Source organism: Oncorhynchus masou, chromosome 9 (genome assembly GCF_036934945.1).
Source record: "Oncorhynchus masou masou isolate Uvic2021 chromosome 9, UVic_Omas_1.1, whole genome shotgun sequence".
Taxonomy (NCBI): domain Eukaryota; kingdom Metazoa; phylum Chordata; class Actinopteri; order Salmoniformes; family Salmonidae; genus Oncorhynchus; species Oncorhynchus masou.
Genome location: NC_088220.1, coordinates 57,319,197 through 57,343,247, shown reverse-complemented (window position 1 = coordinate 57,343,247; position 24,051 = coordinate 57,319,197). Strand labels below are relative to the sequence as shown.

Here is a 24,051-nt window from a genome sequence, read left to right as displayed (position 1 = left end):
AAATGCTCATCCAGAAGTGGTGCTCCTAGTGGCCGGGGACTTTAATGCAGGCAAACTTAAATTAGTTTTACCTCATTTCTACCAGCATGTCACTTGCAACCAGAGGAGAAAAAAAACTCTAGACCACCTTTACTTCACTCACAGAGATGTGTACAAAGCTCTCCCTCACCCTCCATTTGGAAAATTTGACCATAATTCTATCCTCCTGATTCCTGCAAAAACTAAAGCAGGAAGTACTAGTGACTCGCTCAATACTGAAGTGGTCAGATAACGCGGATGCTACGCAACAGGATTGTTTTGCAGCACAGACTGGAATATGTTCCGGGATTCATCCAATGGCATTGAGGAGTATACCACCTCAGTCACTGCTCCATCAATAAGTACATCAACGACGTCGTCCCCACAGTGACCGTGCGTACATATCCCAACTAGAGGTCTACCGATTAATCGGAATGGCCGATTAATTAGGGACGATTTCAAGTTTTCATAACAATCGGAAATCGGTATTTTGAGCAGTGGTAGGCAGAAGCAGGCGCGTAAACATTCCTTCAAACAGCACTTTCGTGCGTTTTGCCAGCAGCTCTTCGTTGTGCGTCAAGCATTGCTCTGTTTCTGACTTCAAGCCTATCAACTCCCGAGATGAGGCTGGCGTAACTGAAGTGAAATGGCTGGCTAGTTAGCGCGCGCTAATAGCGTTTCAAACGTCACCCGCTCGCTCTGAGCCTTGGAGTGGTTGTTTCCCTTGCTCTGCATGGGTAACTGCTTCGAGGGTGGTTGTTGTTGTGTTCCTGGTTCGAGCCCAGGGAGGAGCGAGGAGAGGGACGGAAGCAATACTGTTACACTGGCAATATTAAAGTGCCTATAAGAACATCCAATAGTCAAAGGTTAATGTAATACAAATGGTATAGAGAGTAATAGTCCTATAATTCCTATAATAACTACAACCTAAAACTTCTTACCTGGGAATATTGAAGACTCGTTAAAATGAACCACCAGCTTTCATATGTTCTCATGTTCTGAGAAAGGAACTTAAACTTTAGCTTTCTTACATGGCAAATATTGCACTTTTACTTTCTCCAACACCTTTTTTTTGCATTATTTAAACCAAATTGAACATGTTTCATTATTTATTTGAAGCTAAATAGATTTTATTGATGTATTATATTAAGTCAGTATTGTTGTAATTGTCATTATCACAAAAACAATCAAAAAAATCGTCCGATTTAATCGGTATCGGCGTTGAAAAATCATAACCGGTCGACCTCTAATCCCAACCAGAAGCCTTGGATTATAGGCAACATCTGCACTCAGCTAAAGGATAGAGCTGCCGCTTTCAAGGAGCGGGACACTAATCCGGACGCTTCTAAGAAATCCTGCTATGCTTTCAGACGAACCATCAAAGTCAAAGCGTCAATACAGGACTAAGATTGAATGCTACTACACTGGCTTTGATGCTTGTCGGATGTGGTTGCAAACTATTACGGACCTCAAAGGAAAACCCAGCTGCAAGCTGCCCAGTGACGCGTCACACTCCGTAGCCGATGTGAGTAAGACCTTTAAACAAGTCATAGACTGTTCTCTCTGCTACCGCAAATCAAGCAGTACCGGAGTGCCAAGTCTAGGTCCAAAAGGCTTCTTAACAGCTTCTACCCCCAAGCCATAAGACTGTTGAACAATTAATCAAATGGCCACCCGGACTATTTGCATTGATTACCCACCCCTCCTTTGTTTTTACACTGCTGCTACTTGCTGTTTTATTATCAATGCATAGTCACTTTACCCCTACCTACATGTACAAATTACCTCGACTAACATGTACCCCCGCACATTGACTCAATACCGGTACCCACTGTATATAACCTCATTTTATTGTTACTTAAAACAACTTTGAAAATTATACTTTAGTTTATTTTGTAAATATTTTCTTTACTTTATTTTCTTAACTGCATTGTTGGTTAAGGGCTTGTAAGTAAGCTTTTCATGTTAAGGTCTACACCTGTTGTATTTGGCAAATGTGAAAAATACAATTTGATTTGACTTGCGGAGTAGGCAGCATTTCGAGGGGGCTGGATTGTGAAATTCAAGTGCGAAGTGTGACTGAAACCTGTCTCGAGCATCTGCCAGTTGAGATTCTCACTCAAAACAAACAAGTGAGCCAAGCCTCTAGTCTAATGTCTCGGTTGTGTTCAGCAGAGACAAAACGTCTTGAAACAGAGCGAAACGCGGAAGTCATAACTGAACTTGTCCAATAGTGATTTTGTTTTGCTAGGGCGTGCCTTACTGAACACGCCCTGAAGTTGCTCAATCTATCCAGTAAATGGTTTCCCACAGTTCACAAACATCTCTAGAGAAATTACATGACACACTCTGAAGGTGTACTGCAAGCAGGATCTGGTTCCCTGCCACAGGACACACAGTCAACATATCAAACAGGGTTTGTGCATAAGAACACTATTTCAGTGCCATGGTGATGTTTGGTCTGGCTTGGGGAATGCTTGGCTCTACTCATTTTCCTCATTAAATAGTGGTCATCATGTCACACGTAAGGAGCCTTGATGAATACATTTGACTAGACTTGTCTGGTGCCTGGACTCGTTCTGATGCATGTCATCTAGCCTACGTCTATGAGCCTGTGTGAGCAAGGAGGATACATATGTTTGCAGTTATGTGTTGAGTTTCAAGAAATCAGGCCTAATGTAGTAGAACAATTACTGTTTGCTAACTGCAGTGAAGTGAGTGCCGGTAAAAACAAGTGGAGTTGGAGTTGGGAGTTAGGAGAACACTATTTCTATGGGAGTTAGGAGTTGGTGTGAATTCACTGCAAGTTGCAGTAAAGAAGGTAAACAATACAGGTGTGGAAAAGGTATGTCAAAAAGGGCATTTTCAATGCTCTGGTGTGTGTGTGTGTGTGTGCGCACTGTATTTCAGCTCACTAGTCTGTCAAGGCCAGATGAAGTCGGAAGTTTACATACACCTTAGCCAAATACATTTAAACTCAGTTTTTCACAATTCCTGACATTAAATTCCTGACAGTAAATATTCCCTGTTTTAGGTCAGTTAGGATCACCACTTTCTTTTAAGAATGTGAAATGTCAGAATAATAGTAGAGAGAGTGATTTATTTCAGCTTTTATTTCTTTCATCACATTCTCTGTGGGTCAGAATTTTACATGCACTCATTTAGTATTTGGTAGCATTGCCTTTAATTGTTTAACTTGGGTCAAATGTTTCAGGTAGCCTTCCAAAAGCTTCCCACAATAAGTTGGGTGAATTTTGGCCCATTCCCCCTGACAGAGCTGGTGTAACTGAGTCAGGTTTGTGTGCCTCCTTGCTCGCACACGCTTTTTCAGTTCAGCCCACAAGTTTTCTATGGGATTGAGGTCAGGGCTTTGTGATGGCCACTCCAATACCTTGACTTTGTTGTCCTTAAGCCATTTTGTCACAACTTTGGAAGTATGCTTGGGGTCATTGTCCATTTGGAAGACCCATTTGCGACCAAGCTTGAACTACCTGAGTGATATCTTGAGATGTTGCTTCAATATATCCACATACTTTTCCATCTTCATGATGCCATCTATTTTGTGAAGTGCACCAGTCCCTCCTGCAACAAAGCACTCCCAAAGCATGAAGCTGTCACCACCGTGCTTCATGGTTGGGATGGTGTTCTTCGTCTTGCAAGCTCTCACTTTTCCCTCCAAACATAATGAGGGTCATTATGACCAAACAGTTCTATTATTGTTTCATCAGACCAGAGGACATTTTCTCCAAAAAGTACTATCTTTGCTCCCATATGCAGTTGCAATCCGTAGTCTGGCTTTTTTTTCTGGTAGTTTTGGAGCACCTCCTTGCTGAGTGGCCTTTCAGGTTATGTTGATATAGGACTTGTTTTACTGTGGATGTAGATACTTTTGTACCTGTTTCCTCCAGCATCTTCACAGGGTCCTTTTGCTGCTGTTCTGGGATTGATTTGCACTTTTCACACCAAAGTACGTTCATCTCTAGGAGACAGAATGTTTCTCCTTCCTGAGTGGTATGACGGCTGCGTGGTCTCATGGTGTTTATACTTGCGTGCTATTGTTTGTACAGATGAACGTGGTACCTTCAGGCGTTTGGAAATTGCTCCCAAGGATGAACCAGACTTGTGGAGGTGTACAATTTTTATTCTGAGGTCTTGGCTGATTTTCCTTCCCATTTTCCCAAAGAGGCAGTGAGTTTGAAGGTAGGCCTTGAAATACATCCACAGGTACACTCAAATAATGTCAATTAACCTGTCAGAGGCTTCTAAAGCCATGACATCATATTCTGGAATTTTCCAAACTGTTTAAAGGCACAGTCAACTTAGTGTATGTAAACTTCTGACCCAGTGGAATTGTGATACAGTGAATTATAAGTGAAATAATCTGTCTGTAAACAATTGTTGGAAAAATTACTTGTGTCATGCACAAAGTAGATGTCCTAACTGACTTGCCAAAACTATAGTTTGTTAACAAGAAATTTGTGGAGTGGTTGAAAAACAAGTTTTAATGACTCCAACCTAAGTGTATGTAAACTTTCGACTTCAACTGTACTATAAATCACCTGGAGCTGAATGAATGTTTGTGCTGAACCAACTTAACCTTCCAAGGAACGAACACACCACACACACTGCTACAGTACAAGTCCAAGGTTTGGACACGCCTACTCATTCCAGAGTTATTCTTTTGTTTTGACTGTTTTCTACATTTTAGAATAACAGTGAAAACATCACAACTATGAAATAACACATGGAATCATGTGGTAACCAAAAAGGTGTTAAACAAATCAAAATATATTTTGGATTCTTCAAAGTAGCCACCCTTTGCCTTCATGACAGCTTTTTATACTCTTGGCATTCTCTCAACCAGCTTAATGAGGAATGCTTTTCCAACAGTCTTGAAGGAGTTCCCACGTATGCTGAGCACTTTTTGGCTGCTTTTCGTTCACTCTGCGGTCCATCTCATCCCAAACCATCTTATTGGGTTGAGGTTGGGTGATTGTGGCGGCCAGGTCATCTGATACTGCACTCTATCAGTACTCTCCTTGGTCAAATAGCCCTTACACAGCCTGGTGGTGGATTTGGGGTCACTGGCCTGTTGAAAAACAGTCCCACTAAGCGCAAACCAGATGGGGTGGCGTATCGCTGCAGAATGCACACCATCACACCTCTTCCATGCTTCGCGGTGGGAACCACACGTGCAGAGATCATCCGTTCACCTACTCTGCGTCTCACAATGACATGGCAGTTGGAACCAAAAATCTCAATTTTGGACTCATCAGACCAAAGGACAGATTTCCACTGGTCTAATGTTCATTGCCCATGTTTCTTGGCCCAAGTAAGTCTCTTATTCTTATTGGTGTCCTTTAGTAGTGGTTTCTTTGCAGCAATTCGACCACGAAGGCCTGATTCACACATCCTCCTCTGAACATTTTGATGTTGAGATGTGTCAAACTTTCAAAGTTTTGACATTTTCTGAATTGAATGACCTTCATGTCTTGATTTAATGGTGGACTGTTGTTTCTCTTTGCTTATATGAGCTGTTCTTGCCATAATATGGACATAGTCCTATTTGGTAAAAGACCATCTTCTGTACACCACCCACACCCCTACTTTGTTACAACTGATTGGCTCAAACTCATTAAGTTGTTAAAACTTCTTTCCAAGGCACACGTGTTAATTGAAATGCATTCCAGGTGTCTACCTCGTGAAGATGGTTGAGAGAATGACAAGAGTGTGCAAAGCGGTCGTCAAGGCAAAGGGTGGCTACTTTGAAAAGTCTCAAATATGAAATATGTTTTTTATTTGTTTAACACTTTTTTGGGGGTTACTACATGATTCCATATGTGCTATTTCATTAGTTTTGATTTCTTCACTATTCTACAATGTAGTAAAATAAAGAAAACCCTTTGAATGAGTAGGTGTGTCCAAACTTTTGACCGGTACTGTATATATTTTTGTGGACCGACAATTGATTCCCATTCAAAATCCTATTTTCCCTAACCCTAACCTTAACCAATAACCCAAAATCTAACCCTAAACATAACCCCTATGTCTAAAATTGTGGATCTGCAAAATGTTCCTCACTTCTCTGAATTTGTGTTGGTTTACTAAAGTGAATACTTCTGGTACTCACAAGTATAGTAAAATGTGTACGCACACACACCAAGTTCACTTCAAGTCTCATTTCAAGCTTGTTTCTCACATTTTACCCCAAAAGAATGTGCCAGGCACTCACTAATGTTTTGATGGCTGGCTACTCTTCAGCTGGCAACAGCATTGAGACATTCACCATGATCTGCCATGTTAACCCACTTATCATTCAGCCTTGTGAAGAAGGACTCTCTAGTCTCTGTCAAGGAGCCCACTTCAGAGATTCCACAGAGCAGGGCAGGCCTTTTATATAACATAGCCGAGCCCAGACTACACCATGGGGAGATAAACATCTAGCCTATAACACATTTACATCAGGTCCTGTCCCAGCTAGCTGGCCATCATCCAGTGTGTGTGTGTATGTATGTATATATATTAAATAATGTGTGGCATGACTGTCACAGAGGACAGTGGCTTGATTGTGCTGCATTCAGCCAAAAATACACACTGGTAGTTTGAAAATGCAAATGTATCATCGGCGGTTCAGCGCCGCTCCAACAGTGCCACTCTTTCAGCCTTGGTTCATTATGCTCTCTTGAATAATGAGGGAAAACATGATGGGGGAGATGTATACTCACCCTATTTGACTGGATTTTGTTCTTTGCTTGTTGTTGAGGAAACCGATTTGACGTAGTAGCGCCAGGGTTTAGTAGGGCACAAAACCGCTTTGCCACGGTAAAAGAAAAGGAGTGTTTCTTGGACAAGTTCAGGTATTAGCCAACCTCCCTGTTTCACTCGTTTCAAATCAATTTCTCTCCACTGAACACAACCATGCTTCTCAAAGAAAGGAGGGTACATGAGAAGAGAAAAGGAGAGAATGTTGTTTTTGGTACCACGAAAGTGTCTCCTGTCTTTTGTAAAGCATGGTTTGCATACTTCCTTTTCCATTCTGATGATGTTTTGCAACTGATATTAATCTAGCTTCGCCCGGTTAGTGCAAAAGGAGCATGAGCCTTGAGCTATGGACAGATTAATTTACTGTTCCTTCAAGGTTTCTTTCAAGGTTTGGCCAAGTCTATAAAAAATAAGTAAATAAATAAAGGAGAAATGGGCCTGCGTTCTTCCTGACTTGGTGTTGAATAATTTTGGGCTTGTCTGGTGATACCAGAGCTTACGTCAATGCACTAATGCAAAGGAATTTGTATTGTTAGAATCCCTGGGACTTGCTTGGTGAAGACTGCTGGTTGTCTTTTTAATGTACAGGGTCACTTCTTTCTTTGCAACTTTCTATCCTCCAACTAGCATACTAGCAATCATGACTATCTATGCTAAAAATCATTTGGCAGTGTTAAACAGGACGCTATTATCAAAGTTAGGCACATTTTCGGGCCCAACATTTACTTCAAGGCCTCTGTGACATCAGAGGCATTCGGGAACGCTTGCGAAACAGACCAAACAGACCAGACTGGTATTTGGGGTTTGAGAAGTCAATGACCGAAGTGAACATTTCTTCCTTACTTGTTAATTTTCTCAATCTAAAGGCAAAACCTAGATCCGAGCCAATGTCTTAAGTAGTTAAATGTTATTATTCCAACCTTATGAAAGTGACAAACTGACACACGTTTTAATTTTTGTCAAAAACAACTCTATCGAAGGAGTGCCTTTTGATTTGAGGGTCTGCACATGCTCAGTTTGGCACGAGACGACCAATTGACCCGATTACGTGTTTCTAAGCATGAGCTTTGTTCGCCAACGTCGCCATGACATCGCCTACAAGTGTGATCTGGGATTTATTTTGGAGAAGCAGTTATAGCCTCTTCATGCTGCACTGTCTTTGGTAATAACGCCAATCACTTGCAAGACCACAAGCAATAGGAGATGCCATTGTGCTCGAGGTAGCCCAAAATGTCTACACAAAAAGACTTTAAAGACACAATGATTAGACCTATTATTAATTAATCACAAACCTGAATAGAAGGCAGTTACAGTCAGTCCCATCTACCCTAAAAGTTGTGTTGTGAGATTTAGCGAATGGTAGCCAAGCCTTTTGGGACCAAACGGACAACAGTGAGTTTATGAGGCCCTAACCCCAAGCATAGTCCAATGCTTCACGTAGCTGGAGATGGTTTGAGTGACGCTCACGTCATTAACCTGTTAATAGTTGATTTGTTATCGAGCGCGGCGAGATTAATAGATTGTGTCTCACGATGCCATTTGCAGCAGTTTACCAGTGCCATCACTCTCCCAATTCAGCTGTGTCAGGAGGACCACACCGGCACCCTTTTACATGGTCCGCCGGCAACGAGGCTTAAACTGCTCTGAGATTTACCGCAGAGTCATCTCAGCCTTGAAGACGGCCTTGCCTTTGACTCAGCTGACCTCATGGGATGTGTTCAGTAGGGCACACCATAGTGAAATGTTTTAACACGTTCTGAATGAGCGTTTCTTATTAGACAAGTCCAGTTAGTAGAAGTGTTCTTCTACTATTTTGGAACTCTGATCTCAGCGAATGAGAATGTTATTACATGGAATGGGTTACCTTATTACAATGTTCCTGCTGAAATCATGCTTATACACACATAACAAACCCTTGCAGGCTGTTTTGTAGCACTTTGCGGCAGAAATCACATTCCATTACTAAGTCTACAAGCCGTAGTACCAATAGTGGGTGTAAAGTTACCACTGAAAGAAGAGGAACGTCTGTTCATCATTTAGACAGAAATTACAGTCTTTGTGTTGTCAACAGTGCAAGTCTGTAGAAATACTGTAGTAAAGGGAGAAAACCGAGCTTTTCAAAGAGCCACAGCCCCCTGCAGAATGATAAATGAAGAATGAGAGAGAGGAGCGCTCCGATGAGAGGCAACGGCAGTGGGAATTAAAATGACATACTTTTTTGTGGACTCACACTTCACAGATCTTAATGTCAGAGCTGCACCAATGGAGCGTTAGCATTTGTTTGACCTGTGCCTTCTGCTTTTACACTACTACATCTACCACAAGCACTTAGTATAGCAGCATTGTGTTGTTTCAATGGACACAGTGAATGCCTCTGAAAGTGGGCGATGTGAGGTAAAGCTGCTCACTGTCTCTCGCTCACTGTCTCTCTCACACACACACACACACACACACACACACAGATAGGAGCCTTTAGCCAGGTGCTCTTCACAAGGTCATAACAATAAGACCACGAAGTCCGTTGCCATAGTAACATGCGCCAGTGAGCTTAACTGGTTAAAAGGATGAATAAAGAAAAGCACAGCAGCTCTGTTCAATACACCAGACACAGCCAGGCAAGGTATAGCAACCTTTCACTGATTTCCACCAGCTAAGCAGGTGCTGCGAACCCAGCAAAATCATTACAATGTCTAGCTGATAATAGCATTTCATAACACATTTGATATGGTCCAAGGATGTTTATCAGATATAAAAGCCTCTGTAATTTATCAGATAGTCGCTTAATTCATTGGACTCTGAGTTGAGCTGCATTTTGACCAAACAGAACAAAAATACAACAGGTCAGTTGCATGTTCTTTTCTTTGCAGGCCAACCTGAACGATTCCCACAACCAGATGGTGGTGCACTGGGCCGGGGAGAAGAGCAATGTCATTGTGGCGCTGGCCAGAGACAGTGTCGGAGCCGCAGGTCCCAAGACTAGCTCGGTGAGTACACAGTAGTACACTTCCTGCGCATACAGTAGTACACTTTCTGTAAGTACAGTAGTACACTTCCTCTGTGTACCGGAATACACTACCTGTGACTACAGTAGAACACTTCCTGCGAGTACAGTAGTACACTTCCTGTGAGCACACTAATGTAGTAGCCTACGTTTCCTGTAAGTACAGTAACATACCTTCTGTGTTGGATGGTGATCCACAATCGCACCAAAATAACATATCCATGAACCTATCCACCACCACATAGCCTGACGCCTACATGTTGTTTTGAACCACTTTTGAATCTTCTTCCCTCTCAATTCACATTTCCCTCTATTCAGATAACACACATAGGATTCTGCCATTTCAAATGTAGACTCCTTTTTTTCGAGTTACCATGGCAGAAATGGTAGTGCCATGTTAATCACAGTTTGACTGTGCCATGTTGTCTTTGTGTATCCATGTGTGTTTGTGTGCTCGCATGCATGTGCGTTGTGTGCGCGGGTGCCCATCTGGTCAGTGACAGTGACAGGCCACGTGTTGTCAGTGCTGCGGGGCCCGGACCTGTTCTCCTTTGCCAAGGAGATGGCGCCGTGGCCTGCCAGCCGGCCGTGTGCTTCCTCTCCTCTCACAGATCAGATTCACTGAGCCACGGATGAATCCCTCCATCTGTTACACCACCAAAATAGTTCTCTCTCTACTCTGTCTTCTTTTGATGTAATCAGCTCCCTGTCCTGCCTGTTACTCACACTCAGCTTACAGTAACCCAAGCACCTCCCACTGCTTTTGTGCACAGTGTAAGAAGGACCTCCTGCGCACCTCAAGGGGTTAATGAAATTAACTTTAGATGTAATGCCATTTGCAAAAAAAAGTGTTTGATACTAAACCGCAGAGATACCACTGGTGAAGGTCAGTTTATTTGTACACGAATTGTTAGTTTTGTGTCTCTCTCCTCTCCCAGTTCAGTACGCTCCTCGATATAACTTCCAGCCAGCATTGTGGATTCAGTGGTCTTTGTGTGCTGTTCTCTGTGGTCTGAGATCCTTGGTCTCTGGCACTCTGACGGGAATCTGAGAGTTCTGACCTCACTCGTATATTGTCTTTGGTAGAATCTGCAGGACAGGAGGGAACAGAACGGAACACTAAACTCTCTAGTCACTTAACATGGACAAAGCTTTTTCCCAAGTATTGTGTTTCTCTCCGTAGATAAAGTCTGTAGCTGGAAAGTCTAGCTACTGCCGAAATGCTTTGATTCTTTTTACTGAGTCAGTTCATGGCCTCCCTCCCAATACACCCATTCTAAAATGATTTTGTCCTCTACAAGAAATGTCCTTCATCAAAAATAATTTTTCCTGTCCAAAAAGCATCATAACAAAAAGAACAGTGATAGTGGATTTAATTTGTTTACCATGTACTGTGACTTCCATGTTCTCACCTCGTTCCTCTCTCCTCTGTCACATGGTAGGTGTACGTGTCTTACGACTATGGAACCAGCTTCTCCCCCATCTCAGAGAGGTTTCAGCTGAGTGGGGAGAAGGAGAAAGAGGGGAACAAGCAGGTCATCTCCCAGTTCTACCACAGCCCCGCTGACAATAAGAGGGTAAGTGGCTGAAGACCATAGAGGTACTGACACTGAGTGTACGAAGCATTAGGAACACCTTCCTAATATTGAGTCACATCCCCTTTGGCCCTCAGAATAACCTCAATTCTTCCGGCATGGACTCTACAAGGTGTCGAAAGGTGTTCCACAGGGATGCTGACCCATGTTGACTCCAATGCTTCCCAGAGTTGTCAATTTGGCTGGATGTCCTTTGGGTGGAGGACCATTCTTGATACACACAGGAAACTGTTGAGCATGAAAAACCCAGCAGTGTTGCAGTTCTTGACACACTCGAACCGGTGCGCCTGGCACCTACTACCATACCCCGTTTAAAGGCCCTTAAATGTTTAGTCTTGCCCATTCACCTTCTGAATGGCTCACATACACAATCCATGTCTCAATTGTTTCAAGGCTTAAAATCCTTCTTTAACCTGTCTCTTCCCCTTCATCTACACTGATTGAAGTGGATTTAACTTCATAGACTGACCAGGTGAAAGCTATGTCATGTTTTGTCTACTCAGTGTACAGTATGATAAGACACACTGTATTAAGACCTTTCTCTATATTGAAGACTGCCCTGATAGGAGTTTTATTATGTTTTCTACGTTTTCTAAGTCTCCCATCTCCGCACAACCAGCGCAAGGCACATAACATTATTGAGCTTGTGGTTTATTAGGTTTGATTTACCTGTATAGTGTGTGTGTGTGCTTGTGTACATGCGTAGTTATCAGTCATGAGCTCGAGATTGTTCGATGCAGTGCCTTGAGGTTTGGTGCGGTGCCGTGTTCGATTATGTCTCATTGTGTGCCGGTGAGTCATAGCCCTGGCCCCGCCCCCAGCCGTTTCCCCTGGCACTCAGCCCAGTGGAGGTTATTGCAAGGTGTAAGGGTGCATGGGAAACGCAGTTTGTTCCATTAGCAGGCAGGCAAGCATTTGCGTGTGGCCTGCCTTGTGAGCCCTGCAGGCTTGGGCCATCAGTCTGCAGACAGGTGGACTCCAGAGAGCGAGGCAGGGCGGCCTGGTATAACAGCTGGAGGACTCCACCCTCTCAGTCTGCAACATGTTCCCAACATCATGGAGATGGGAAATGAGTGGTTTCTTCTCATCTGCACATTGAGTTGTGAGCTTTCCCTTTTGAATTCAGGGCCCGTATTTAGCAAGCTTCTCAAGAGTAGGAGTACAGATCTAGGATCAGTTCCTCTCTGTCCATAATACCACTTAGGTCTGACTGGTTACGGATCTGCGTATTTAAAAGAAAGAGTCACCCATTTTGAATGTTTTATTTTTAAAAATCTCTGACCGATGTTCTATTCCCGGGGTCATTTCATGTTTCCATGTGTACAAGTATTCACACTCACTGAGTCAATACGTTACAATCACCTCTGGCATCGATTACAGCTTTCAGTCTTTCTGGGTAAGTCTCTAAGAGCTTTGCACACCTGGATTGTTCAGTATTTGCACATCATTATTTTTATTTTATTCTTCAAGCTCTGTCAAGTTGGTTGTAGATCATAGATAGACAGCCATTTTCAAGTCTTGCCACATATTTTCAAGCCGATTCTAAGTCAAAGCTGTAACTTGATCACTCATGAACATGCAATGTCCTCTTCAAGTGTATATTTGGTCTTGTGAGTTAGGTTATTGTCCTTCTGAAAGGTGAATTTGTCTTCCAGTGTCTGGAAAGCAGACTGAACCAGGTTCTCCTCTAGAATTTTGCCTGTGCTTTGCTCTATTAATTTGATTTTTATCCTAAAAAATAATCTATAGTCCTTGCTAATGGTAAGCATACCCATAACATTATGCAGCCACCACCATGCTTGAAAATATGAAGAGCGGTACTCAGTGACGTGTTGTGTTGGATTTACCCCAAATTTCTTTGCCACATGTTTTGCAGTTTTACTTTAGTGCCTTATTGCAAACTTTTGGAAAATGTATTCTGTACAGGCTTCCTCCTTTTATCATTTAGGTTAGTATTGTGGAGTAACTACAATGTTGTTGTTCCATCCTCAGTTTTCTCCTATCACAGCCATTAAAGTCACCATTGTCCTCATGGTGGAATCCATGAGTGGTTTCCTTTCTCTCCGGCAACTGATTTAGGAAGGATACCTGTATCTTCATAGTGACTGGGTGTGTTGATACACCATCCAAAGTGTAATTAACAACTTCACCATGCTCAAAAGGGATATTCAATGTCTGCTTTTTTTTACCCATCTACCAATAGGTTTTTGCGAGGCATTGGAAAACCTCTGGTATTTTTGTATGAATCTGTTTGAAATTCCTTAATCGACTGAGGGACCTTAAAATTATCTGTATGTGTGGAATACAGAGATGAGGTAGTCATTCAAATATCATGTCATACACTATTACTGCACACAGAGTGAGTCCATGCAATTTATGACTTGTTCAGCACATTTTTACTCCTGAACTTATTTGGGCTTGCCGTAACAAAGGGGTTGAATACTTGTTTTGTTGTAATTGTTTTCTAATTTGTAAAAATGTATTTGTACCGTTTCCAAGTGGAGGCTGTTGAGAATATAGGAGTTATTGGGAAGGCAGTTAAAAAATAGATCAAAGGAAGGACCGACAAAATGGGATTATAGCTCCTGTCTAATTACGTAATTTGAAATTGCAATTAGGCATTTCAAATTAAATATCTCTGAATATTTATTTTGAATTCCTCATGATTTTTTGGGGGGTGTTTGCAAACAGTCTTTTGAAATAGCTAGACGAGAGCTATTTGGAGGTGAGATATTAGGTCAGTTCTTACTATTCTAGTTTGTTGAAATCAGTCAGACTTGACGTTTTAGCAGGTTTATTCAGTTTAGAAAGTTGCAGGTACAAATACAAATGCTATGTATAGAGCAAGAATGATTCCCTGTTCTACAGGAAAGAATGTCCTATCTCTTCTACGCAATATATTTCTATCTTAACATTCCTTAACACTCCTAAACAGACCCCAGTGGGTATTTAGCCTAACCTTGGTCCGTCTTGTCCTTCTCCTGTTCCAGTACCTCTTTGCAGACAGCACCAACAGCTACCTCTGGAACTCCTTTGACTTCTGCAAGACCATCCAGGGGTTCTCCATCCCCTTCAAGCCCACAGACATGCTGCTGCACAGCAAGAGGGCCAACCTGGTCCTGGGCTATGACAGCTCCCACCCCAACAAACAGGTACTCAACTGACTGCTATAGAATTGACTGCTATAGAAATGGAGATCTTTGTGCAGGAGGTGTCTATTATGATGATCAGCACTTTGCCTGTAGCTCTGTGGCCACCATTTTGGTTTGGGGTTAGATGCCTATGTGGACTAATGGCTCTACTCCATACGCTGGATTGCCATACTATAGCCCACAGCATTTGGTTTATAATACAGTGTTCTTGAGAAACACAACCAATATTTCTGAATGCAAATAGTAATGAAATGTCACAGCTGCATATACTAAACTGTCTCTCTGAAAAACACAATACATTTTGTGGAATTTTTCCTAACTACTTATTCACGTTTCAGCTGAACAGAAATGATGGAAAACGGTTAACTCTCAAACATTCTGCCAGTTATATGCAGCCTGGAGTCAACATGTGCAAATGAGCCCCTGACCTACATTTACCCCCCACCGCCTCTGTTATTTTTGCAGCTATGGAAATCTGACGATTTTGGAGAGACATGGGTGTTGATCCAAGAGCACGTGAAGGCCTATTTCTGGTAAGATCAATGCCTCTGTGATTGTGTGAGGAGAGGCAGAACGTACAGTCATCAGTATAACCAATTGTCGATGTTTAGTACAAGACTGTCTGCAAAACATTAAAGCATCGGTCTGTGCGAGGGATGGGTGGGATGTGCGTGTGCGTCTTCATTTCCTGTTTACTTCCTGTTTTTCTGTGACTGCCTGCCTCCTCCATCATCTGGCCCTCACTAGACCTTAATGTCTTCCGATTGCTGTCTGCTTACCAAGCATGCAGCTCGCCAGCTAACCCCCTGCCTCTCCAAGTTAAATATATGGATTAGATTGGCCCTTGTAATTGAATGACAATGCAAAGAAAATGCCACTACGATCCCTGAGGAAGAGAGAGACTGATTACAAGATTTTTATTTGGGGCTCACTATGTGTGAATGGCTTAATAACTCTGGTAACACCTAAAGGATTTTGAACCTTGCTATCAATCAGATCTGGGTTCAAATACTGTTTTAAATCTTTCAAATACTTTGAACGTTTGCTTGAGCCTGCCTGGAGTGCCAGATGCGCAGAGTTTGCAGAGAAAAGGTCTATCAAGCACATCAAAAACAACAAACTTGCTTAAAACAATCTGATAACGATGATGATTGCGACACTTTCAGTGCCATGTGTCTCTCACCGTTTGACCGATCTGTTAATGATTTAAAGGCGTGGATGTGGAGGGTTAGCTAGGGTTAGACGTCCAGACCATGCTATCTGAATGGGAAGAATTCCAAGGCCCTTGGCCAATAAATTCTTCCAGTTCAGTTCACATGATCAACAAAGAAAAACTTTTGGCCCTACCTATGTCCCACTTGCGGCCATTTTCTGCATATTTCCAGGGGTGTGGAACCGTATGACTCCCCCACCACGGTGCTGGTCCAGAGGCACGAACCCCAGGGGGTGTCCAGCATCCTCAGCAGCACCGACTTCTTCCAGAGTGAGCAGAACCGCCGAGTCGTCCTAGAGAGAGTGGACAACTTCCAGCTCCGGGACAAGTACATGTTCGCCACCACTTCCACAGTAAGTGAGGTTGATTTGCAGGGGGAATTATACATGACAGGCATTCTGTTGCTCTTGCAGTGTTGAGAATGCCCACATTGATTATTTTAACAACACAAACATTGGGTGGTCTAATCTTAACTATGTTCTAATACAGTGCCTTCAGAAAGTATTCACACCCTTGACTTCTTCCACATTTTGTTTTTAAAACCTGAAGTTGAAATTGATTAAATAGTGCAGTAATAGTGTTTAGCATGTTGTTTTAGGACTACCTCATCTCTGTACACATACAGTTATCTTTAAGGTCCCTCAGTCGAGCAGTGAATTTCAACCACGGATTCAACTAAGACCATAGAGGTTTTTCAATACTTCGCAACGAAGGGCACCTATTGGTAGATGGGTAAAAAATGTATAAAAAAGCAGACATTGAATATCCCTTTGGGCACGGCAAAGTTATTAATTATACTTTGGATGGTGTATCAATATACCCAGTTACTACAAAGATACAGGTGTCCTTACTAACTCAGTTGCCGGTGAGGAAGGAAACCACTCAGGGATTTCACCAATGGTGACTTTAAAACAGTTACAGATGTTGTGACTTGACCTTCATTAATCTGATGACTGTTATTTATTCAGTCTACTAACTATGTTTAATTATTACCCCATTTAAATGATTCATTTAACAATGAACTCATTAGGAATTTTGTTCACCACGCAAGAAATTGTTTAATGAGTTACCATCTCCTGAATTAAACTCTAGATATATATAAGTTGTATATCGATAACAGTCACTTATTAATCATTACCTCATATCAGTCTCGTTTGGAACGTCGCAGACTTCTTGAATCCGCAAGAACCCCATCCTTTTCGGACTATTCAGTACTAAACAAATTTATTTAATTGTTTATTTAATAACTAACTAAATAGTAATACCGAATACATATACAGTCGTGGCCAAATGTTTTGAGAATGACACAAATATTAATTTTCACAAAGTTTGCTGCTTAAGTGTCTTTAGATATTTTTATCAGATGTTACTATGGAATACTGAAGTATAATTACAAGCATTTCATAAGTGTCAAAGGCTTTTATTGACAATTACATGAAGTTGATGCAAGGTGTCAATATTTGCAATGTTGACACTTCTTTTTCAAGACCTCTGCAATCTGCCCAGGCATGCTGTCAGTTAACTTCTGGGCCATATCCTGACTGATGGCAGCCCATTCTTGCATAATCAATGCTTGGAGTTGTCAGAATTTGTGGGGTTTTGTTTGTCCACCCACCTCTTGAGGATTGACCACAAGTTCTCTATGGGATTTTAAGGTCTGGGGAGTTTCCTGGCCATGGATCCAACATATTGATGTTTTGTTCCCCGATCCACTTAGTTATCACATTTGCCTTATGGCAAGGTTCTCCATCAGGCTGTAAAGAGCTTTGTTCGTCACCAAACTGTTCCTGGATGGTTGGGAGAAGTTGCTTTCTGAGGATGTGTTGGTACCATTCTTTATTCATGGCTGTGTTCTTAGGCAAAATTGTGAGTGAGCCCACTCCCTTGGCTGAGAAGCAACCTCACACATGAATACAGTCGTGGCCAAATGATGCAGGATGCTTTACTGTTGGCATGACACAGGACTGACGGTTGCGCTCACCTTGTCTTCTCCCGACAAGCTTTTTTCCGGATGCCCTAAACAATCGGAGGGGGGACTTTAGCCCAGTCCTCAGCAGTCCCTGTACCTTTTGCAGAATATGTTGATGACATCATGTCAGTGATGTTTTTCCTGGAGAGAAGTGGCTTCTTTGCTGCTCTTCTTGACACCAGGCCATCCTCCAAAAGTCTTCACCTCACTGTGCATGCAGATGCACTCACACCTGCCTGCTGCCATTCATGAGCAAGCTCTGTACTGGTGGTGCCCCACAGTTGAATCAACTTCTGGAGATGGTCCTGGCTAATGCTGGACTTTTTTTTTCTCTCTCTAATCTTGTGGTATCCAATTGGTAGTAGTTACAGTCTTGTCTCATCGCTGCAACTCCCGTACGGACTCAGGAGAGACGAAGGTCGAGTGCCATGCGTCCTCCGAAACACAACCGAAACACAACCCAACCTAGCTGCACTGCTTCTTGACACAACCAATGTGTCGGAGGAAACACCGTACACCTGGCAACCTGGTCACTGCGCCCGGCCCACCACAAGGAGTCGCTAGTGCGCGATGAGACAAGGATATCCCTGTCGGCCAAACTGTCCCTAACCCAGACGACGCTGGGCCAATTGTGCATCGCCCCATGGACCTCCGCTCGAACCCAGAATCTCTGGTAGCACAGCTAGCCCTGCTATGCAGTGTCTTAGACCACTGCGCCACCCGGGAGGCCTTGTTGGACTTTCTTGGGCGCCCTGAAGCCTTCTTCACAACAATTGAACCGCTCTCCTTGAAGTTCTTGATGATCCAATAAATAGTTGATTTAGGTGCAATCTTACTAGCAGCAATATCCTTGCCTGTGAAGCCCTTTTTGTGCAAAGCAATGATAACGGCACGTGTCTCCTTGCAGGGAATCATGGTTGACAGAGGAAGAACAATGATTCCAAGCACCATCCTCCTTTTGAAGCTTGTTATTCGAACTCAATCAGCATGACTTTGTGATCTCCAGCCTTGTCCTCGTCAACACTCACACCTGTGTTAACGAGAGAATCACTGACATGATGTCAGCTGGTCCTTTTGTGGCAGGGCTGAAAAGCAGTGGAAATGTGTTTTGGGGATTCAGTTAATTTGCATGGCAAAGAGGGACTTTGTAAATAATTGCAATTCATCTGATCACTCTTGATAACATTCTGGAGTATATGCCAATTGCCATCCTGCAAACTGAGGCAGCAGACTTTGTGAAAATTAATATTTGTGTCATTCTCTCAACTTTTGGCCACGACTGTACACACTTACATGAGACAAAATTCCCTAGTGGACTGACAAGATATGACAGCTTGTTACACAGGGATGGAGAAGGGGGTGGGGAAAATAGAGAGAGAGGGAGAAAGGGACATTTATCGTGGATACATTCTAGGACTGTTCTCACATTAATCCTATACCTTGCACATGAAATGCCACCCGTTTGGGTAAGAAATGCAATGTATTTATGTGTAGATGTCCTTGTTTGTTGTGTCTCTGTTGAAACCAATCAATCCTTCTATGGGGAAAGGCTCGATAATGTAAGGCTCTGATTTTTCACCAGAAGTCGCAATGTCCTTGTCCTGGCTTGGAGTGGAGTGTTTCTTCGGAACAGATACTCAGTGATTGTCTGAGATGGAATTTTCTTCTTTCCCACCTCGTGTCTTTAGTCAAAGTTCTAGGACCACTTTTACATGCCCAGCTGTAGACTGGAGATTTTAGTGCCTAGTTTTTACCTCCTTTGAGTTTCCAACCGTTTGTAACGTTTAGCTCATGCTTCATGTCTGCTGGTCTCAAGGTTGATTATTCAGTGTTCAGCTCCCGACCACTTTACATGCCAGTAGCAACCCGGCAATGTTTGGGTCTGTTGTAAATTTTGTTACCAAGGCTTTTTATCCTCAGGGATAAAGGGGTCATTCAATCACGCCGACACGATGTCTGTGCTCACTTGGGGCGTGGCTACTGACTGGGCAAAAGTTTATATGAAAAACAATTATCTCATTGGAAGACTAAAATCACATTCCTATCTTAACAAAAAAACTCTCATACTTAATCATATATTTTATACAACATTTAGATGTAAACTTGATACTTTCAGAGTTATTTCTTGATACCATCCTTAATGACATCAAAATAATAAACAATATGACAATATATTTTCTTTAAGTCTCCACTGATCATTCTAAACATTCAGATGTTCCAATGTTCACTTTCTGGGCAAAAAGGTTTTGGCTGCAAAAGTCTTCTGGAGACAAAGCACATTTCTTTCCCAATACTGAGGAGCAAAGGGAGAGATTCTCCTCCTGCCTAATTTACGACCGAGTGTTAAGGTGTCAAAACCGGCCCACTCCCCCCTTCCCCTCTTCTGTGGGTAAGATGGTCTGGTTGTTGTCAGCTATTTACCAAGCAGATCTGAGGCCTTTATGTCATGACTCTCCTGGGTGAGGAACTGAGTTTAATGGCTGTGGTAGGAGAAAACTGAGGTTTGATCTACAACATTGTAGTTACTCCACAATACTAACCTAATTGGCAGAGTGAAAAGAAGGCAGCCTGCACAGAATAAAAACATTCCAAAACATACATCCTGTTTGCAACAAGGCACTAAAGTAAAACTGCAAAAAATGTAGTGTTATATTTGGGGCAAACACAACACATCACTGAGTACCACTCTTCATATTTTCAAGCATGATGATGGCTTGGTGATGACTGCATCATGTTATGGTATGCTTGTCGTTGGCAAGGACTAGGAAGAAGAGCTAAGCAGAGGCAAAATCATAGAGTAAAACCTGGTTGTCTGCTTTCCAACAGACACTGGGGAAAAAATTCACCATTCACCAGGACAAAAACCTAAAACACAAGGCCAAATATACACCCTGGTTGCTTACCAAGACAACAGAATGTTCCTTAAGTGGCCTAGTTAATGTTTGACTTAAATTGTCTTAGAAATCTATGGTAAAACTTGAAAATGGCTGTCTAGCAATGATCAACAACCAACTTGACAGAGCTTGAAGAATAAAATAAAAATAATGATGTGCAAGTATTGTACAATCCAGGTGTGCAAAGCTCTTAGAGACTTACCCAGAAAGACTCACAGCTGTAATCGCAGCCAAAGGTGATCTTAACATGTATTGATTCAGGGGTGTGAATACTTATGTCAATTTGATATTTCAGTATTTTATATTTCAAAAAATTGTGCAACAATGTCTACGAACATGCTTTCACTTTGCCAGTATGGGGTATTGTTTGTAGATGGGTGAGACATTTTTTATTCCGGCTGTGACGCGACAAAATGTGGAATAATTTAAGGGGTATGAATACTTTCTGAAGGACTGTAAGTCATTAGTCAAACCCATCATATTGAACTGCTAGGCTTAAATACCTGATAAGTCCACCACATGCATAGAATCGTTCTAAAGGTAGTATCTCTTATCCCTAGCTAAAGTATTTGGCCTCCTATAACCCCAGCAGTGTCTGTTTGCGATAAAGTCGCACGTTGTTTGGCATATGGAAACTACAGGCACACGACTGCTGCTTTTTGAAACAGATGGGGACGGTTTGATCCCAGGCTCCTTCCTTGGCTGTGAATCTGCGTCACAAATATCCAGCGTGCTTTGCCTGGGCGCATACAGACCAATAAAGCGTCATACAATGAAAGAGGAACTTAATTATTGACTCCTCCATGAAAAGAGGAATATCTTTTGTGTACACAATGTGGACTGGAGAGATGGGCCATGTCATGTACTGTGGAACACTGGGGTTAATGTGGTCTGATACATACCGATCCCATCAAAACAAGGCTGAAGTATTAGTTTGCATTTGATAGCACACATGTCTATTCTGAGCCAATTATGGGTAATGATTTCTGTCTGTACTCTGAATAACCACGCAGACTCACTGCAGTCAACTCTGTGTTGTTAAACAGCCATAGCCAAACACACGTATCTGAATCCTGGCATTACTACACACACATACACACGTAGCGGAAAGGGGAAAGAGAGAGACTGAAAGTACAATTGCAGAGGACCGCTGTTCGGGGCATTTTCGCTATGAGAAAGTGGTGTTTCTGTAAAGAAACTGAATGGAGAGCTGAGGTTTCTGCGCTGCTGCTAAGCTTCTTAAACCCCTATAAATATGCACATTGTGTATTGTGAATGTTTGTACATTGTAACTACCATATCTTTATTCATATCAGTCTCTTATAAACCAATTGACTCAACATTCACAGCTACAAGCATACTTCATAATGTCGTCCCTACCAGAGGTGGGACCAAGTCATTGTTTTACAAGTCACACGTAAGTCTCAAGTCTTAGCACTCAAGTCCCGAGTCAAGTTCCAAGTCAAGACAGGCAAGTGAGACAAGTCTCAAGTCCTAAACAAGTCATAACGTGCTCTTCACCAAATGTAATACCATTTCATGTTTTTAACAAGAGTAATAGTTAGTATTAGTACATTTACGCAAATCATGAATGCTTTTAAAAATATCTATATATTTATTACTTTGCAAATAAATTTTATATTGCCATGGAAATACATGGGTAGCCATGAGAACGAACCCCCCCCCCCCCCTCTGTGACAGCGGGAGAGGAGTGGTAGGCTGGGTCGTGTGGGGTGGTTGCTCTCCTGTAGATGAGTTAAGCAGCAGATGGCCAGTATCTGCTGGCCATCCAACATGGCAATTCACATAGAAAATACATCGCCTACAACAGCCGTGGCCGTGTAGAATAGAGAATCGAGTACAGATCTATGTATTGCATTTCTATCTGTAAGACTGTATCTGAATGCGATGCCTCAGATGAAATAAGCCGCCGTTCTTCATTCATTATCAATGGAGAAAGCTCAAAACTGCGGAGGACAGCAGAGACCGGGATGGGGGGATTTGTGTAAAGCATAAACCCAACCAGAGGTTCAAGCACTTGCTGTAATCAGCAGGTTAGGAAGAGTACACAACCATTCTAGGAGGCACTCTGCCACAAATGTGCTCATTTGATCTATTCCAGCTCCAAACAGGCGTGGTGGCGAGTCAATCTGCAAATCTAATCTAGGCAAGCAGTGAGGAGCACACATAACAATACAGACTCCAGACATCACAAGCAGTGAGGAGCGCACATAACAATACAGACTCCAGACATCACAAGCAGTGAGGAGCGCACATAACAATACAGACTCCAGACATCACAAGCAGTGAGGAGCGTACATAACAATACAGGCTCCAGACATCACAAGCAGTGAGGAGCGCACATAACAATACAGGCTCCAGACATCACAAGCAGTGAGGAGCGCACATAACAATACAGACTCCAGACATCACAAGCAGTGAGGAGCGCACATAACAATACAGGCTCCAGACATCACAAGCAGTGAGGAGCGCACATAACAATACAGGCTCCAGACATCACAAGCAGTGAGGAGCGCACATAACAATACAGGCTCCAGACATCATAAGCAGTGAGGAGCACACATAACAATACAGGCTCCAGACATCACAAGCAGTGAGGAGCGCACATAACAATACAGGCTCCAGACATCACAAGCAGTGAAGAGCGCACATAACAATATAGGCTCCAGACATCACAAGCAGTGAGGAGCGCACATAACAATACAGGCTCCAGACATCACAAGCAGTGAGGAGCACACATAACAATACAGACTCCAGACATCACAAGCAGTGAGGAGCGCACATAACAATACAGACTCCAGACATCACAAGCAGTGAGGAGCGCACATAACAATACAGGCTCCAGACATCACAAGCAGTGAGGAGCGCACATAACAATACAGGCTCCAGACATCACAAGCAAGTGAGGAGCACATAACAATACAGGCTCCAGACATCACAAGCCAGGCAAAAAACAACAACCATGAAACAAACAAGTTACACACTCATAGACACACAGCCTCGTGTGATGGATAGCTGTCAGCTATATTAGCCACGACTTTCCGTTCTTTGTGCAGCTTCAAATGTCGAACAAAGTTGGAAATGGTTGCGCCTCCGTCTGTAATTTTCTTCCCGCATGTTTTGCAAGTTGCAATCCGTTTTTTGTTGATACAGCATCGTCTTGATAACCAAAATTATTTATTTTCGGATATAATCTTTCCAAGGGCTCCGTCTGAATTCACCTGCCGACGTTACTCTACACTGCCACACACAATCTGATTGGCTGCTGTCCAATTCAAACTGTAATCCGTTAAATGAAGAGTTGATGCGCTGCACACTTTTTTTCATAGCATACTTTTTAATATTTGGGCTTGGGGAGGGTATCAAGTCAGGTCGAGTCAAAAGGCTCAATGCCAAGTCAAGTCACGAGTCATTGGTGTTAAAGTC

At 42.6% G+C, this 24,051-nt stretch overlaps 1 protein-coding gene across 2 annotated transcripts in view; it reads left to right on the top strand.

Annotated features, from left to right (window-relative positions):
* The window catches only part of LOC135546302 (sortilin-related receptor-like), a 73,231-nt gene that overhangs the window by 3,661 nt on the left and 45,519 nt on the right, over positions 1-24,051 (top strand). For both annotated transcript variants that reach the window (XM_064974632.1, XM_064974631.1), the window contains exons 2-6: positions 9,648-9,764; positions 11,224-11,358; positions 14,367-14,528; positions 14,994-15,061; positions 15,914-16,094. In XM_064974632.1, coding sequence (XP_064830704.1) covers positions 9,648-9,764; positions 11,224-11,358; positions 14,367-14,528; positions 14,994-15,061; positions 15,914-16,094 — 663 coding nt within the window. The remainder of the gene's footprint in view (positions 1-9,647; positions 9,765-11,223; positions 11,359-14,366; positions 14,529-14,993; positions 15,062-15,913; positions 16,095-24,051) is intronic.